At 39.7% G+C, this 15,998-nt stretch overlaps 8 protein-coding genes across 8 annotated transcripts; 4 read left to right on the forward strand and 4 right to left on the reverse strand.

Moving 5' to 3' along the window:
- Positions 1-237: 237 nt before the first annotated feature.
- NEHOM01_0205 (uncharacterized protein) lies at positions 238-816 on the reverse strand (the record flags this gene model as incomplete). Its single annotated transcript, XM_051489083.1, has 1 exon — positions 238-816. One exon carries the CDS (start codon positions 814-816, stop codon positions 238-240), a length of 579 nt encoding a protein of 192 aa, XP_051345043.1.
- Positions 817-1,260: 444 nt separating this feature from the next.
- On the forward strand, positions 1,261-4,677 carry NEHOM01_0206 (uncharacterized protein; the record flags this gene model as incomplete). Its single annotated transcript, XM_051489084.1, has 1 exon — positions 1,261-4,677. The coding sequence occupies one exon, from the start codon at positions 1,261-1,263 to the stop codon at positions 4,675-4,677; it is 3,417 nt and encodes a 1,138-aa protein (XP_051345044.1).
- A 427-nt stretch (positions 4,678-5,104) lies between these two features.
- Positions 5,105-5,404, reverse strand: NEHOM01_0207 (large subunit ribosomal protein LP1; the record flags this gene model as incomplete). Its single annotated transcript, XM_051489085.1, has 1 exon — positions 5,105-5,404. One exon carries the CDS (start codon positions 5,402-5,404, stop codon positions 5,105-5,107), a length of 300 nt encoding a protein of 99 aa, XP_051345045.1.
- Positions 5,405-5,507: 103 nt separating this feature from the next.
- Positions 5,508-5,876, forward strand: NEHOM01_0208 (nuclear transcription factor Y, gamma; the record flags this gene model as incomplete). The annotated part of the gene is made up of 1 exon (XM_051489086.1): positions 5,508-5,876. One exon carries the CDS (start codon positions 5,508-5,510, stop codon positions 5,874-5,876), a length of 369 nt encoding a protein of 122 aa, XP_051345046.1.
- A 214-nt stretch (positions 5,877-6,090) lies between these two features.
- On the reverse strand, positions 6,091-7,581 carry NEHOM01_0209 (V-type H+-transporting ATPase subunit B; the record flags this gene model as incomplete). Its single annotated transcript, XM_051489087.1, has 1 exon — positions 6,091-7,581. The coding sequence occupies one exon, from the start codon at positions 7,579-7,581 to the stop codon at positions 6,091-6,093; it is 1,491 nt and encodes a 496-aa protein (XP_051345047.1).
- A 1,262-nt stretch (positions 7,582-8,843) lies between these two features.
- On the forward strand, positions 8,844-9,719 carry NEHOM01_0210 (uncharacterized protein; the record flags this gene model as incomplete). Its single annotated transcript, XM_051489088.1, has 1 exon — positions 8,844-9,719. One exon carries the CDS (start codon positions 8,844-8,846, stop codon positions 9,717-9,719), a length of 876 nt encoding a protein of 291 aa, XP_051345048.1.
- A 623-nt stretch (positions 9,720-10,342) lies between these two features.
- Positions 10,343-14,071, forward strand: NEHOM01_0211 (regulator of nonsense transcripts 1; the record flags this gene model as incomplete). Its single annotated transcript, XM_051489089.1, has 1 exon — positions 10,343-14,071. One exon carries the CDS (start codon positions 10,343-10,345, stop codon positions 14,069-14,071), a length of 3,729 nt encoding a protein of 1,242 aa, XP_051345049.1.
- A 501-nt stretch (positions 14,072-14,572) lies between these two features.
- Positions 14,573-15,967, reverse strand: NEHOM01_0212 (uncharacterized protein; the record flags this gene model as incomplete). Its single annotated transcript, XM_051489090.1, has 1 exon — positions 14,573-15,967. The coding sequence occupies one exon, from the start codon at positions 15,965-15,967 to the stop codon at positions 14,573-14,575; it is 1,395 nt and encodes a 464-aa protein (XP_051345050.1).
- Positions 15,968-15,998: the final 31 nt, after the last annotated feature.

A 15,998-nucleotide genomic window follows, 5' to 3' on the forward strand; every position in this document is an offset into this window, starting at 1 on the left:
GTATATGTTTAAGTTGAATATAGTAAGTAAAGTATATGTTTAAGTAGAGTAGAGTATATGTTTAAGTTGGGTTAAGTAAAGTAGAGTTAAGTAGAGTTTGGGTTAAGTAAAGTAAAGTAGAGTATAAGTTAAGTATATGTTTAAGTTGAGTTGAGTTGAGTTAAGTAAAGTATATGTTTAAGTTGAGTTGAGTTAAGTAAAGTATATGTTTAAGTTGAGTTGAGTAAGTGGTGGAGTTTAGGAAGTGCGGAGGAGGACAGCCCAGAGGATGATGAAGATGGCTAGGAGAACGGCACATCGGTTGGGAGAGATTTCTAGTGGAGTGGATCGATTGAAGTTTTGGGTATGGGCGCGGGCATGAGTGTTGAATTGGGCATTGAAGTGGGCCATGTAGATGCGGCGGAGGATTTCTTCGGCTGGGATGTTGTGGAAGGAGTTGGAGAATTGAGTGTGGTAGGAGTTGTGGAAATTGGCGGGGTCGAAACCATAGGAGAATGTGTAGCCGCGGTTGGGATTGTGATAGGAGTGATTGTGATGGGAGTGATTGTGATAGGATTGATTGTGGTAGAAGTGGTTGTGGTTGGTGTGTTTGGGTGGTTCTTTTAACTCACCAATGAGGAGACCTTCGTAGGCTTGTTTGAGGGCTGTGAAGGCGGCGGCGGCTTTGGGGTGCTTGCTTTTATCTGGATGGACTTTTAGTGCTAGTTGCCTGTAATGTTTCTTGATGGTCTTTTTGTCGGCTGTTTCACTGACTTGTAAGACCTGGCAATAGTCTTTTTGACACCCCAGAATTCTCTCAACTTCGCTATCAGACATATGAAAAGAAGAAATTTACACGGTATTTGGGTTAAGTTGGGCTGGTTATTGGGTTAGTATCGAGTTTGGGATGGTTTTGGGGTGATATTGGGTTAGTGTTGGTTGTTAGTAGGTTTTAGTGTTGAAGATCTAGAGATCCTAAACTGCTGGAAGTAACCCCTGCTGAATAGTAGAGGAAAACTATCTCTATGCTTGAGTTAGTATTGAGTTATGTATTGAGTTATGTATTAGTATTGAGTTATGTTGGGTTCGTTGAATGGAATAAATAGGAAGTGTAGATTTATTGTTATGTTGGGTTAGTGTGGGGTTAATATTGAGTTGAGTTAGTGTTGGGTTGGGTTAGTGTTAGCATTGGATTGTGTTAGTATTGGGCTGGACTGAATTGAAGGATAATTGGGATGTAAATATGCTTTGGGGTAGATTGCTTCGGAATAAAAAGACAATATGATCTTTGGAAACAAAGATCTTCTTATCAAAATATGTCTTGGAAATTATAAATTGAAGTGTGAAGATATCGACATTATGTTGCTGTTGCTTGGTTTAGCTGGAGGCGTGGGTTTGAAATGCCGAAGGATTTCAAAAGTAGAAGTGAATGCTGGTCGTACGGATGAAGTGTGCTTGGGTGGTGGAGAATTAAAGAAGTTGAGGTGGTTTGTGTTTGTTAGCCGGGTGGTTTGTGCTTGCTTGTTTAGAGTAATACGATGGTGGTGTGTGCTTGGAGTGGTTGCTTGGTTGGTGCTGAGGAATAGTGTGCTTGGATTGGATGTGATTGATGGCCTGAATCGGTCTGGGTTTTCGTTCGTGAAAGAACAGGTGGATTTATGCTTGTACCAGGATGTTAAGAGGTTGCCGGGTAAATGTCCGGATGTGGGCTTGAATACTACTATTTTGTGTGTGCCGAAATCTAGTGGTTTAACAAATACTCCGGAATATGTAATTGTTGATAATAATCATACTCGGTTTATACTGCCTTATTATGAAAATGTTGCCGCGGCTGAATTGGCTTTGAGAGAGATAAGACGTGTTGCTTTTATTAGGACGGTGTGTGCTGTTGTTCAGTGCCTGACAGAGAATTGGCAATGCCATCGGGAAAACTTAGTTATTCTATCTCGAGTTGTTAATATGTTTTGTTGCGCTACTATGAAGATATACTTTAATCCTATGTCGGAACATCAACAAGGTACTTTACAAGTTGATTCAAGAGCCTGTCGGGCAGAAGCATTGAACACTGCTAATTATGCTGTTTATCATGTTAATGGTGTGCTTGAGGTTGATGGTGTTTTAAATAACGTTAAGGCGTTGATAAAGAGCGGCCTTGTCTGGTATTGTTCTTTTATGACAGTTCGGTTGATAAAGATGGGATTCCTTCATTCTAATCTTCTTCTTTGGTTGTCTCTAACGAACGGTTATACTGTCATTTTTGAAGAGACACCGGCAAACACGACCATTAACTTTGCATTTCTTCAATCGTCTCGGACTAGTTGCCAGAGCATTATTATTGAGACAAAGACTATATCGGATGTGAAACTAGCTAATCTTGATACTAAGGGCACCACACATCGTAAATTGACCTTACAGGCTAATTGGAAGCTTTTTCAATACTTAGGTCGCAAGAATGACTCGATCATTCGGGTTCCTTATATTGCCAGTATTAAGTTTAACCTCAGAGCTATGCACACAACACAAACCAAGTACTATAAAGAGAATTGTCCCCCGCAACGGTGGATACACGCTACTTGCGTTAAAGCTCTTATCGCTACTAATTCGGCATGTACCCGTCCATCTAAACACACTGAGTATTGCAAAGATGCCTTGCGTCATAATGGCATAGTTGCTCTTAATGTCATTCCCGAATATGAACCGAACAGAACGGACTTACAAGAATCCATGCAACTACTTGTTAAAATCGGTGCCTTATCCGCTATGCCAACCGCCGTTGCTAATGGTACGCTCAAATGCGATGGCTATAAACTCCTCTATAAACGAGCACCAAGAAGTGACCAGTCCGACAATACTAAACCTTATATAACTTGGCCTCCCAAAGAACCAGTTCTTATTCGCTTGGATAAGCCCGGACTAACCGAAACTATCCGTACGTACAGCCACGACAACCATTACTTGTGCCGCCACATAACTTACCAATCTATCACTATCAGTGGGTCTAAAAGTAAGCCCAACCAAGAAAAAGAGCTATGCATTGCCTTTCTAGATTTATTCCATGACATCACAGCTACAAAGCTTATAATCCAAAATGTCTGTGCTAGCGACCAAACCACCACCCATTTCACTATGGCCGTCTTAGAAACAAAACTCGTCAAAGAGACCAAAAATAGCCAATACCACTTTCATGTTCAGACTCTAGTGCTAGATAGTGTTGATGAGGACATTATCTATTGGATATTTAGTCGCTATCTGTTTGTCATTGATACACACGTCGAAATTTTAAACCAGCACTTCCCCAATCTTGGTATTGTCCAAATCCTACCCCTAACACATCTTAAACCCATGGCCTCTCTTCTTCTCAATGACTTCCATGGCCTAAACGAAGTCTACCAGACCCAAGATCTCACCACTCTCCAAAAGATAGGAAAAAGCCTCGAAGAGTACTGGCACATACCAGCACCCGACGACTTCGATCTCCACCGCTACATAAGAGTGAATACCGCCCCAAATAGAACCACCAACAATCTCGGCCTAAACAAACTAATTCTCCAACCAAAAGCGGACAACTATTCCGACTACATCAATTCCTTCTTAGATTTAGACAGTCTTGGCATTCGTTTCTCCGGCATGCCACTTACTGTCTACCTCACCAACATTCCATCCAACTCCAACTCCATTCGCTTCGAGCCTCAAACCCACTTTACTCTATTTAGTGTAACTCTAGACCTCATAATCTCCGATTATAAACCCCCCTCCATCTCTACCCCATTCCTAACGAATCCAAATCCAAATTCTCAATCTAACACAAGACTTCCACCACCTTCCAAACACTCCGTTAAGCAACTAACTCTACACTTCCATGACAACCATTCAATCGCCGAAACAGACATACCAACTATTCTTCGCTGGGTAGCCACTCGATTCAAGAACGTAACAACTTTACAACTAACCAATACCTCTATATCCACCGCTGATCTAGAAGTACTAAGAGCTCGCAACTACTGGATCAATGACTTAAACACACTTACTGAAATCCAAATCCAAGCCCCAAATCCAAACTCACCTCCTTTCAAACTACCAATCCATCCATGCTACTACTATATTTCCAAACCCAGATTCTACTACCAATTCAGACTTACTGCTGTCCCCTATACTTTCCTCACTCGACTCCTAACTCATCCAGTTCAACCCACCCAACTCAAGAATGTTCTCTTCTCCACCAATCCTATGCCCATCTCAACTCTCCAAATGATCTTCAATGCTATCATCACAGCCCAAAAAGAGATCAAACTCAATCCCAAGTACTCACCATTCCACTGTCCAATTTGTTTCCGCACTCTTTATTTACCCTCCACATCCTCCACCACTACACCCACCCAATTCAACCCCAAGAACCACATTCAAATCCTTTGCTTCTTCCAATGCGCCCACTTCCTTTGCCATCATTGTGCCATCAGTCACCAAAACCAACCCCAACCATCTAGATGTCATGTATGCCTACAACCCGTGGTCTACGAAAACCCATGCTATCTCACTAGTATTTCCCAAAACAACATCATTCTCACCGCAACTACCCCCATTACTCTAGAATGTATCCAACACCAAACACAAGGCGATAGCCATCTTTATTTCTTCTGTCCTTACCCCAATCTCACCAATCTCCCAACCACCCCTCAACCCACCATCTATGCCCTCTAAATACCACCACTATTACTTTAAACAATCTCCACCCACTCTACTATTACACTCTACTATTACACTCTAATACTAACACTCTACTATTTATTACACTCTACTATTACACTCTAATACTAACACTCTAATACTAACACTCTACTATTTATTACACTCTACTATTAACATTCTAATACTACACTCTACTATTACACTCTACTATTACAACCGAGAATAAAGATCAAGTTGAGATTAAGATACGATTAAGATAAGCCTAAGATAATATATGATGGCGTAATAAGCTAATCTTAAAATCTGATGACGTCATAAATAAAGATGACGTCATAATAAGATAATAAGATAAGATAACGTAATAACACACTAACCCAAACTATAACATAACCTAATATAATATAACAAAATGAGATAAGATAAGGATTTATTAATTCACTTAAAACAAGTCAAAGTCATCACTTTCCTCCTCACTCTCCTCCTTCTTCTCAGCCACAGGAGCAGCTCCAGTACTAGCAGCCGCTTCACTAGAAACAGCTACAGCAGCACCAGCCACTGGATTACTGATAATCTTATCTAAAGTACTGGCAGAAACTTTACTAAATAGTTCTACTAGATAAGAATCTAATTCTACTCCTAAATGAGTTGCAATTTTCTTAATGTTGTTTTCGGATACTTCAAGTCCGGAAGTGTGAAGTAAAAGTGTAGATAATACGCATATTTCTTTTTGATCAATCATTCCTATAGCAGTTTAACTTTAAAAGAGCCTCTAGGGTAGGGGCTAAAACACGTAAAAATAAATAAACAAATAGTGGTTAAAGTTACGGTGTATTTGGACTATTATGAAGAAGAATGGAGTCATTGAGGAGTACTGGAAGAATGTCTTAGGGTATGTATCAAGTGGAGAAGGAGTTCAGAAGGATAATGCTTTACCTCTTGCTCGGATTAAGAGATTAATGAAGGTAGAACAAGAAGTGAGTAAAGTAGCTAGTGAAGTACCATTACTATTCTCACGAGTAACTGAGATCTTTATTGAAGAGTTGACTTTAAGGGCTTGGCAACATACTGAGGAGGGGAAGAGGAGGATTTTGCAGAGGAGTGATATTTGTTCAGCCATTAAGTCTTCAGATCTTTTTGATTTCCTTATCTATTTGATGCCAAGAGGTTCAGGAATCATTGAAACGAGTGCCCATCCTAAATACAAGTACTAGGGTTAGTATTAGGTTAGTATTAGGTTAGTAGAGGTGAAGTTGAGTTAGTAGAGGCTGATGAAGTTAGTAGAGGATGATTATACTAAATGATATGGGTTATGCTAGTTTTAGATATTTTGGATGTTTTTTGGTACTGAATTAGATTAGATTTGGATTTAGTTAAGATGAGTTAGTCTTGTGGTGGTCTTGTGGTGGAGATGGAAATGGAAATGAATTAGTTGGTTTGGTGGGGGGAAGAGTCGTTGGAACTTTGGCGGTTGTAGTATTTGTCGAGGATGGAGTCGGGAATTCGACTGAGTTGCTCCTTGGGGAAGAGACGGAGAAGTGACCAGGCGAGATCTAATGATTGCTCGACCGTACGGAGTTCGGTTTTCTTTTGGGCAATGAACTCCTTTTCGAACCTTTCGACGAATTCAATGACTAATTTATCCTCACTGGAAAGAGACTCTTCTCCGACAACGGCTTTCATAGCAATTGCATCTTTACCAATGGCGTACTTGGCATAAAGTTGACTGGAAACATCACAATGATCATCTCTGGTCATTTGGTCACCGATAGCACTTTTCATAAGACGAGATAAAGAAGGAAGAACATTGATTGGTGGATAGATTTGGCGGTTATGAAGTTGGCGATCAATGTAAATTTGACCTTCAGTAATGTACCCAGTTAAATCAGGAATGGGATGAGTAATATCATCATTGGGCATAGTCAGAATAGGAATTTGCGTAATTGAACCATCTACTCCGGCAATACGACCGGCTCTTTCATAGATAGTAGAAAGATCGGTGTACATGTACCCGGGATAACCTCTTCGACCTGGAACTTCTTCACGCGCTGCACTGACTTCACGGAGGGCATCGGCGTATGAACTCATATCGGTCATAATCACTAGAACATGTTTACCAGTAGTATAAGCTAAGTACTCGGCAGCAGTAAGGGCAAAACGAGGGGTGATAATTCGTTCAATAGTTGGATCTTTAGCTAAGTTAAGATAAAGAACTGTTCGATCAAGTACTCCATTCTGTTCGAATTCATTACGGAAGAATCGAGCTGTTTCAGCATTCACTCCCATGGCGGCAAAGACAATGGCAAAGTTATCATCACTCTTATCAACTGTAGCTTTCTTGTTAACTAAACCGGCTTGGCGGCAGATTTGAGCGGCTACTTCATTATGGGGTAGACCGGATCCACTGAAGATAGGAATCTTTTGGCCACGAGCAATAGAATTCATTACGTCTATAGAAGAAATACCTGTTTGTACCATCTCTTCAGGATAGATACGAGCATAAGGATTAATTGGTTGGCCTTGAATATCTAAATGATCCTCAGCAATAATCTTTGGACCGCCATCAATACACACACCAATACTATTGAAAACTCGACCTAGTAGGTCTTCTGAAACGGCCATTTTCATAGTCTCACCTGTAAACTCAGCACAGGTATGTTTAGTGTCTATTCCAGCTGTACCTTCAAAGATTTGGATAACTGCTTTCTTACCACTAACTTCTAGGACTTGTCCAGTACGTTGTGTACCATCTGGTAGGGCTAACTTAACAATTTCAGAGTACTTAGGTGATTTTATGTTGTCCATAATGACTAGGGGTCCATTTACACTTGAAACGGTACGATAAGTAGTAGTTGGATCGAGGGGGGTATCTCGAAGAGCCCGAATATGTTCTTTGAAGATCTCGTATTTGTTCTGCATACTAAAATATTTAGAATTCGAATTGGGTTTTTAGAATTAGATTGGCTTATTTGGGTTAATTCGTGATAGTTTAAAGTGTATTTGGGTTTGGATGGAGTGTATTGAGTTAGGTTGGGGTGGGGTGGGGTGAGTTTGGATTGTATTGAGTTGAGTTGGGTTATGTTGGGGTGGGTTAGGATTGGATTGGATTGGGTTAGGATTGAGTTGAATTGGATAATAAAAGTTGTATTGGTAGTATGGACAGAAGAGTCAGAGGTTAGTATGGTGTTTAAATTAGTTATTTGGATTGGGCTGTTTTCGAATGGAGACTGAATGTTTGACTTACCCGGATTAAAGGTCTATTTTGCTTTATTGTTGGTTTAGTAGTCATAGCTGGGTTTAAAGATAGAAACTCTAAGAAAGGTGCTAAATGGGTTAGTATTATTGGTAGATACTTATTGACAATCCCATTCTAGTACGTGGTGAAAAGGGTTCGAATATGTCACTAGATACAAACAAAGCCTTTCCTCTTCTTGTGAATTGCTAAATCAAGACATTCCTCGGCTAGTAGCCAAAATAACACCATGGCCTTACCAAATTAAGTCTACACCACTACTACACCACAACAATTTATTAGGTTAACATTTCAACGGACTTGTCTACAACTAGCTCAACCCAATCTAACTCAACCAAACTCAATCTAATGTCAACTCAATAGTTATGACGTGTTGATTTATTAGGTTCTCGCACTAAACACTATTTCTTCACTAGCCCAATACTAACCCAATTTCATGTCCAACCACCTCAACCTTAACCTAAACCCAACTTACTTTAACTCAACTCAATAAACTCAAAATCCAATCTAAACCACTACACATTCAAATTTATGTACACTTTGATTTTATTTCATGAACGTCATATTACTTATGTTAAATCCATTTGGTATCCTCAAACAACAACCAACTCTATTCTAATTATATCTTAATTCGATACCATACCATCTCATACCATCCCAATACCAATACCAATCCAGTATATTTTGATTTTACCGCCCAATGACGTCATACCATAAAAAGAAAACTTCAGATCTATCTTCAAACCAAAAACCAATACTAACTCAATATCAACATACTAAACCAAACTAAGATCAACAGACCAAATCAACTCTACACCAACCCAACCCAACTCAACTCAATCAAACACCAACATAACCCAACCCAACCCAACATAACCCAACCCAACTCAATCCAATTACACTACCAGATTGGGTAATTTGCAAAATAATGAAGAAGAAAACCCCAAGAGTCAAAGAGAAGAATAATACATCTACCAAAAAACTCCAACAACAATTCACCCCCGAAGGTGCCCTTATCACTAATGCTGCTCTAAATTCCTATGTTCAAGAATTCATGAAAGATCTTACTGAAGATACCTATAAAATTCTAGAAGAACAAACCCAAACTACCTACACCGAACTTATTCCACCCACCCAACCCGAATCCATCCTTCTCCAAAGCTCACCTTCTCTTCTATCCCTTCTTGTTTCCTCACTAATCAGTACAGCCACTCCCCCAACTACCACTGATGAAGAAAAGAAAAGACGAGTCCTCCAACGCAGTGAGGCATTCTCTTTCCTCAACTCAGCCCTTCTTGATCTTCTTTCCAGTGACCTTATCACTCCCGAAGATACCGAAGAAAATTCCACCCATCGTCTCGCCGAAATCCAACTCTATCAAAACCTTCTCCAAACCATTGAAACAACCAACAACCACAACAAACAACAAATTCTAGCCCAAAGAAAGCCCCATCTCGCCCAACTTTTCTATTCATCCCTTCTAGAAGCAATCGATACTAATTTAGAATCAGTCTATACCAAGAAGTACAAGCCCAAGAAGAAGAAGAAAGAAGACGATCTCACCTACACCACCGAAATAGAAGAGCTACTAGACAAAAGAAACAAGCTCAAACAAGCCTGTAATTCCCTTCCCGACCAACTTCAAGACCTTCATACCCCAGATCTTGCCCTCTACTCTCCCTTCAGCCATCTCGACCAAAAAGAAGCAGATCTCCTCTTCCGCCTCCTCCCCGCCTACTTCCATGATCCCCAAAATTCACCTCTCACCACCCCACACTCTACCCCCCAGCCAAACCCCAACTAATCCCACTCCACCAGCCAATTCACCAACCACCCCATCCTATCAATTTAAGACACCAACCTAATTCAATAACCACTTCCTTCTATCAACTTAACTTCACTATCTAATTCAACATACTCTACCCTAATACTATCACAATACCAACTCAATACCAACTCTACTCTATCACAATCCCATCACAATCTAATCTAACCCAATATCAACCTAACTCAACCCAATCTAATCTAATCTAATTTAACAATCATACTATTTATATCTATCTTAAAACAATAACTTTCTCAAACAAAACTCCATCATTTATTCAACAACCATCTCAATCACATCCAACCTAATCCACCTCAACTTAATACAACTTAATACAACCTAACCTAACCTAATCCACTATCAACCACCCCATCCAAACCTAACTAAACCCAACTCAATCAAAACTCCACTTAAAACTCCACTTAAAACCCACTACCACCTCAACTTTACACAACCCAACACAACCTAGACCCTCCCTACTCCCTCCCCTACACATTCCAAGGCATTCTAGACCCATAATTACCCAATAAGCAACAATACAAGCAATCAAACAAGTCCAAAGTCAATAAAGCCTACTTAAACTCTCTTTTTTTTGCGATCATATGTCCAAAGAGGTCCAATACGAGCGTTCAGTACGTAGTCCGCACAAGTCCGACAAAGAATTAGCCGCTGAGACAGAAGACCGGTCCGAAGAACTTTCTTGGGAGAATCGGATTAAGAAAGCTAAAATGTGCGATAATAGCGATGAATGGTGGCCGGGACAGGAGATGCATCCATGCCATGAACTAGCCGGTTTAAGAGAAGAGTTACTGCAGGGCAACGAACAAGCCTTTCTTTTTACAGCTGAGTATCTTTGGTTAGAAATTGCCCAAGAAAAATCACAAGTCAGACCGGCCTTACGCTGGTTTATTGAACAGAACAGGACAATCAGACTATCACATCCAACTGCTCTAATGGCCGTTGTCTTCTTCTTTCGGGAAGAGAGTGTTTTACAGGAATGGAGTATCAAAAACATTTGTGAACTGCCAGAAGACTTTCCGAGTCTAAAGCCAGATAGAGGCTTCTTTTATAAGACGCATTGCCAGATAAGGCGAGGGTATTTATCGATTAAGGAGAGTAGTTTTTTAAAAGGGATGCTTATCTATGTATGTTTAGGGGGACAAATAGATCCAATGCATATGAATTTATTGATGGGAATTATCAAAAACCAAGATATCTTAGATTTGAACCTGAAATTTTTTGTTTTTAAGATAGTGATGGGTTCTATTTTTGATTTATATGGTGAGATAAGACCAGAAATGAGATATAATACTAGGTGTAATTTAATGGTTCAGGAAATAATTGAGGAGTTGTTTAGACAAAAGATAGAGGACTTATTGGGTACGGGTCGGCCGCAGTTACTGAGTATTAAGATCTTGCCTCTGTTCCCGGCCTGGGAGATGCTTAAACTAGTGCTGCACTGTTCAGTAGCTAAAGGACATAAGTTAGCTATTATTGATCGGGCACGGAGTACTAGAAGTGCGCATATGGTTAGTGATGCTGCAGCTGAGTTAGCTTGGTTGTACCAGCAGAAGGAAGTATCTTTAGAGGAGATTGCTATGTACAGTACATTGTTTGAGTATGCTCTAGCCCATGGTCCGGCCTTGTTTGTAGCTGATTTAGCCGAACGAACAGTTGATTGGGTATTAGAAAGGCCAGAATTACTATCTAGAGATGTATGGTTGGTTTTAGATAAGATAGTTCCGATTTGGAAGGCAAGAATTAAGTTGATTCCTGATATTGCTCTAGCTAAATTCTTATCTCTAGCCTTTTTAAAGAGTCCAGAATGTAATGTAAGTAAAGTAAGTGGAGTGAGTAGTGATAGTCGAAGTGGAGTACTTAAACCGTACTTGGCAGCCATTATGACTACTGTACTTAAAGTCCTACCCAATCTTAAGTTAGAGAGTTTAACTAGTGATGAACAAGTGATGGCCTTATCTTTACTACCGGCTAAGAAGAGTTTGGATTTAAACGTACCATTAACTGCCTTGATTCTACCCATGCAAAGGATAAGGACTTTTTATGCCCAGACTAAACAAGTACCTATTGGGTTAGAGAAGTTTTGTAGTCTGATTGAGAAGTATATTGAGCGGCGGATCTTTCCTGATACAATTGAGATTTTAAAAGAGATTGTGCACTTGCCGATTGTTGATCCGGTTTTATCACAAATTAATTATATTATCATTCAAATTGGGAGTAAAATACCTGATGACGTCATTAACAAGCAAGATTTAGCTTGGGTACATGCTTTAGATTTATCTTGGATTCATTATTTAGATATGCGTTTAGCTACTAAATCTAATCTTAAACAAACCATTATCAAAAATATTGTTGATACTTATCTTCATCAGTATAAAGTTACCAAACAAATAGATAGTAATATAGTTAGTCGTTTAAAACAAATTGCGGCTGAGAATAATCTAGAAAATCCGACTACAGCTGCTTCTTTGCATAGAGCTATCTCTCGGGTTGCTATCATTCATGATAAGCATAAAGAAGTCCCCGAGACTCCCGTTCTGCCTAGTCCGACTCAAACTGTCCTGGCTAATCCTAAGGTAGTTAGTATTATGGATGAGTCGGTGGTTTATAAACGTGAAGAGATCTATACGAACGTGAAAATGCTTCAGGCGATGGTTTATGGTGAGTACAAGGAGAGTGGCCGACCCCATCAGTCTTCTTTCTTATCTTTTGAGGAGTACTACCATCTATTTTCGCCACTGATTATCAAAGAAGCTTTAGCGGCCTGTGAAGAGTCTACTCCAGATAAAACTCCTGTTTCTATTGATGGAGTTATCATTGCTATCTCTTCGGATGTTTCAGTAAGCAAAATAACTGTTATTGCTAAAGATTGCACTTTGTTATCAGAAAAAGATGTAGTTGTTATTTACAACCGGAATACTAAAGAGTCTTTAGGCCGGGGTATGGTTGATAAAGATAGATTTGGTCCTCCTAATGAGTTTTCAGTAACAATTAAGCCTATTTGTATCAATAGTAATACACCGGTTAAACTAACAGTTGTTTCTAATATTGTGCCTGCTATTCGTGAGTACGATGCCCTGATTAGATTGCAAAATCTAGCTCTTAAACCGCGTATTCTTGAGCCTAAACAACCTATCTATCTCCCAGCCTTAGAAATCTCTCCTGATATTCCAGCTGATTACCGGGCTCTAGTTGATAAACACTACAATGGACTTAATCCCAGCCAAAAAAGAGCCGTTAAAAAATCACTCTGTCATGATATCACGTTAATTCAAGGTCCACCAGGTACAGGTAAGACCAAAACTATCTCTTCAATCATTTCCCAATCTCTACTGCGTAAATGGCGGGTCCTAGTTTGTGCCCCAAGTAATGCAGCCGTAGATATGTTAATTGCCACGGCTATGAAATGGACTAGCACGACTTACGCAGTCAAATGGTGCCGGACTGGATGTCGGGGTGAAGATAATCCGACTGCTTTTTCTTCGGCTAATCTTATCTTCTCAACTCTTTCTATGGTCGGATCTTCACTGTTTAAGCACTTAATCTTTGATATTCTGATTGTAGATGAAGCTTGCCAGGCCACTGAGCCCAGTACTTTAATTCCTTTACGTACTAAGCCCAGTCGGATTGTTCTAGTTGGTGATCCTAAACAACTACCTCCTACTGTTATCTCTGGCAATTCAGACTTGGCTAAAACTCTCTTTGAAAGACTTTCCAGTACAATCCAGCCCTGTTTACTTGATACGCAGTACCGAATGCACTTGCTTATCTCTAAATTCTCCAGCCAACAATTCTACAACAATATGATTAAGAATGGAGTTACTCGTGACTCTTTTCTTCCTATTGTGCTTATCAATACTAATGGCACAGAAGAAACACAAAATACAACCGATATAATCAATAAGACAGAAGCCCGATTAGTGCAAAAACTAGCAAGTATACTTTCTGGTCTTTACAAGTCAATAGGTGCTATTACTCCTTATAAGGGTCAGTCTTTATTGATTACTTCACTACTTAAAAACAAGTCGTTAACACATATAGATGTATCTACTGTAGATGGGTTCCAGGGTCAGGAAAAAGACTGTATCATTCTTTCCACTGTTCGTACTAAACGGATTGGCTTCCTTAATGACACGCGGCGTATGAATGTAGCTATTACTCGGGCTAAATTCTCGCTGTTTATTGTCGGTAATGTAAACCTCTTAAAAACTGAGCCAACTTGGGCCAATCTAGTGCAGTACTGCCAGCAAAACAATGCCATTATAACCCAAGAAGCCGTCTTTAAGATTCTGGCCCAATATACTAGCAAATAAACAAGCTTACAACTTATTAGTCATTATGTATTGAGTTAGTACTGTGTTAGTATCTATGTTATGTTATGTTGGTATTGAGTTAGTATTATGTTGGTATTGCGTTATGTTATGTTAGTACTATGTTGGTATCTATGTTAGTACTATGTTGAGATTACATTAGTATTATGTTGGTATTATATTAGTACTATGTTGAGATTACGTCATTATAATAGTTTATTATAGCTTGTAAGACCTTATTATAACTCCTTGAGCACGGCTAATTCCAAATCACGGACTTCATTGCTAATACTAAACTCTTCGTTCTTGATCTTCTCTTCAATCGCCCAAAGAAGTCGCTCGAACTCTTGTCTCATTCAAAAAAAGACCTCTTCTCGGGATTTAGTACTGAGTTGAGTTGGGTTGGGTTGGGTTGGGTTGAGTATTGAGTTGGGTTGAGTTGAGTTTAGTACTGGGCTAAGTTGAGATAAGATAAGGTTAAATTGTGATTTGGTATGTAAGTGGTTAGAAGAGGATTTGGCATAGGAAGATGATGAAAAGAGGAAGGACTAGTCCGGCTGTAAACTTGGTGGGGGCTAAGTTGTGGAGGTACTTCTGGTTCTTTAGCCCGTTTAGGCAGCTTTTGAGGGTGGTTTTTGGTTTGGCGCGGATTAGGTTATACTGGTTTTTGAAGACAGAAACTGTTTGGATTTTGACATTTAGGTTTATCTGGACGTGGTTTTTGGCTGTACCAATGAATTCTAGAAGGGCGTTAATTTCTTCTTGGGTTAGAGTTGTGTTATCTTTTGTGGTTTGGAGTGTAATTCTTTGAAGTGGTTTGAGAACGGCTTTGGTTTTCTGTGTGATTAGTGACCACCAGTTATTGTATTTGTAGTGCTGCTCAAGCTCATAATCTAAGATGAGGTGTTCATTTAGAATGTCCTGGTCGTCCCTATCACAACTTAGATAGGCCATTAAGTCAAACCGAAGGACAGAGCCAATACACTGGCGTAGGTTTGAACTTATACTTAAACGGTAATACCTGCCTAAAGGACTGTCTACTAATTCAATTAGTTGCTTTAGATAAGCTTGATGACGTAAATAAGCAAACAAGAAATGTCGAAGTTGTTGCTGTTTGCACTTATCAAATGATATATTGCGCATAATCTGGTAAGATATTTCTTTCCATTCCTTGAGTTTCCTAATAGAAGTCATAAACTCAGACTTGTTACAAATTGCTTTATAAACAACGGATTGCCTCTCAAAGATAGATAATAAACGTTGTAAGTAGACATCTACTTCTTTTATCAAATCTGCATCTGAAGCTGAGCCTATCTTAACCAAGCCACAATCTATTGGCCAATCCCGATCACATTGAGTCGCTGCCCAGGACTTGAAAGACAGATAATCTGTTTCTAGTGCTTCTTTTACGGCTAGTAATGACCCCACTGCCCATTGCATTGCTTTCACTATCTGCAACCGCTCAGCATCGATTGCACAACTCCCAACGCTATCATAAACACAAGGACACCTCCATAAAATAGTCATAAAGAACCCATTCTGCGAGAAGTCTTCACTACCACCAAGCATAATAAACTGCCAAATATCCCTCGTCACCAAATTCACCTTTTCTTCCTTCACACCCCCTGGTGACTGTACATACATCGGTTCTTTCATTGTTCTAACATCTTCCAAATTCGTCTTCAAATCAGGATTCGCACCTTCATTCAATTGTCTTGAAAATAACTCGCTTCGAGTCCAACTTCCATAGTCCATAAGACAATTTAGATATCCTCCCGCCCCACTTATATTCTCCAGACCGTCAGCTGAAGATCCCACCATCATCCCCGCCACCAAACCAACCATTTCAAAACTCATTGCCAACCAAGCCATTATACTTTCAGTACAACCATTTCTCATTCAATCGTTTTATAGCCACACAAATAAATAT

Source organism: Nematocida homosporus, assembly GCF_024244095.1.
Source record: "Nematocida homosporus strain JUm1504 chromosome Unknown 4444, whole genome shotgun sequence".
NCBI classification, from domain to species: Eukaryota; Fungi; Microsporidia; genus Nematocida; species Nematocida homosporus.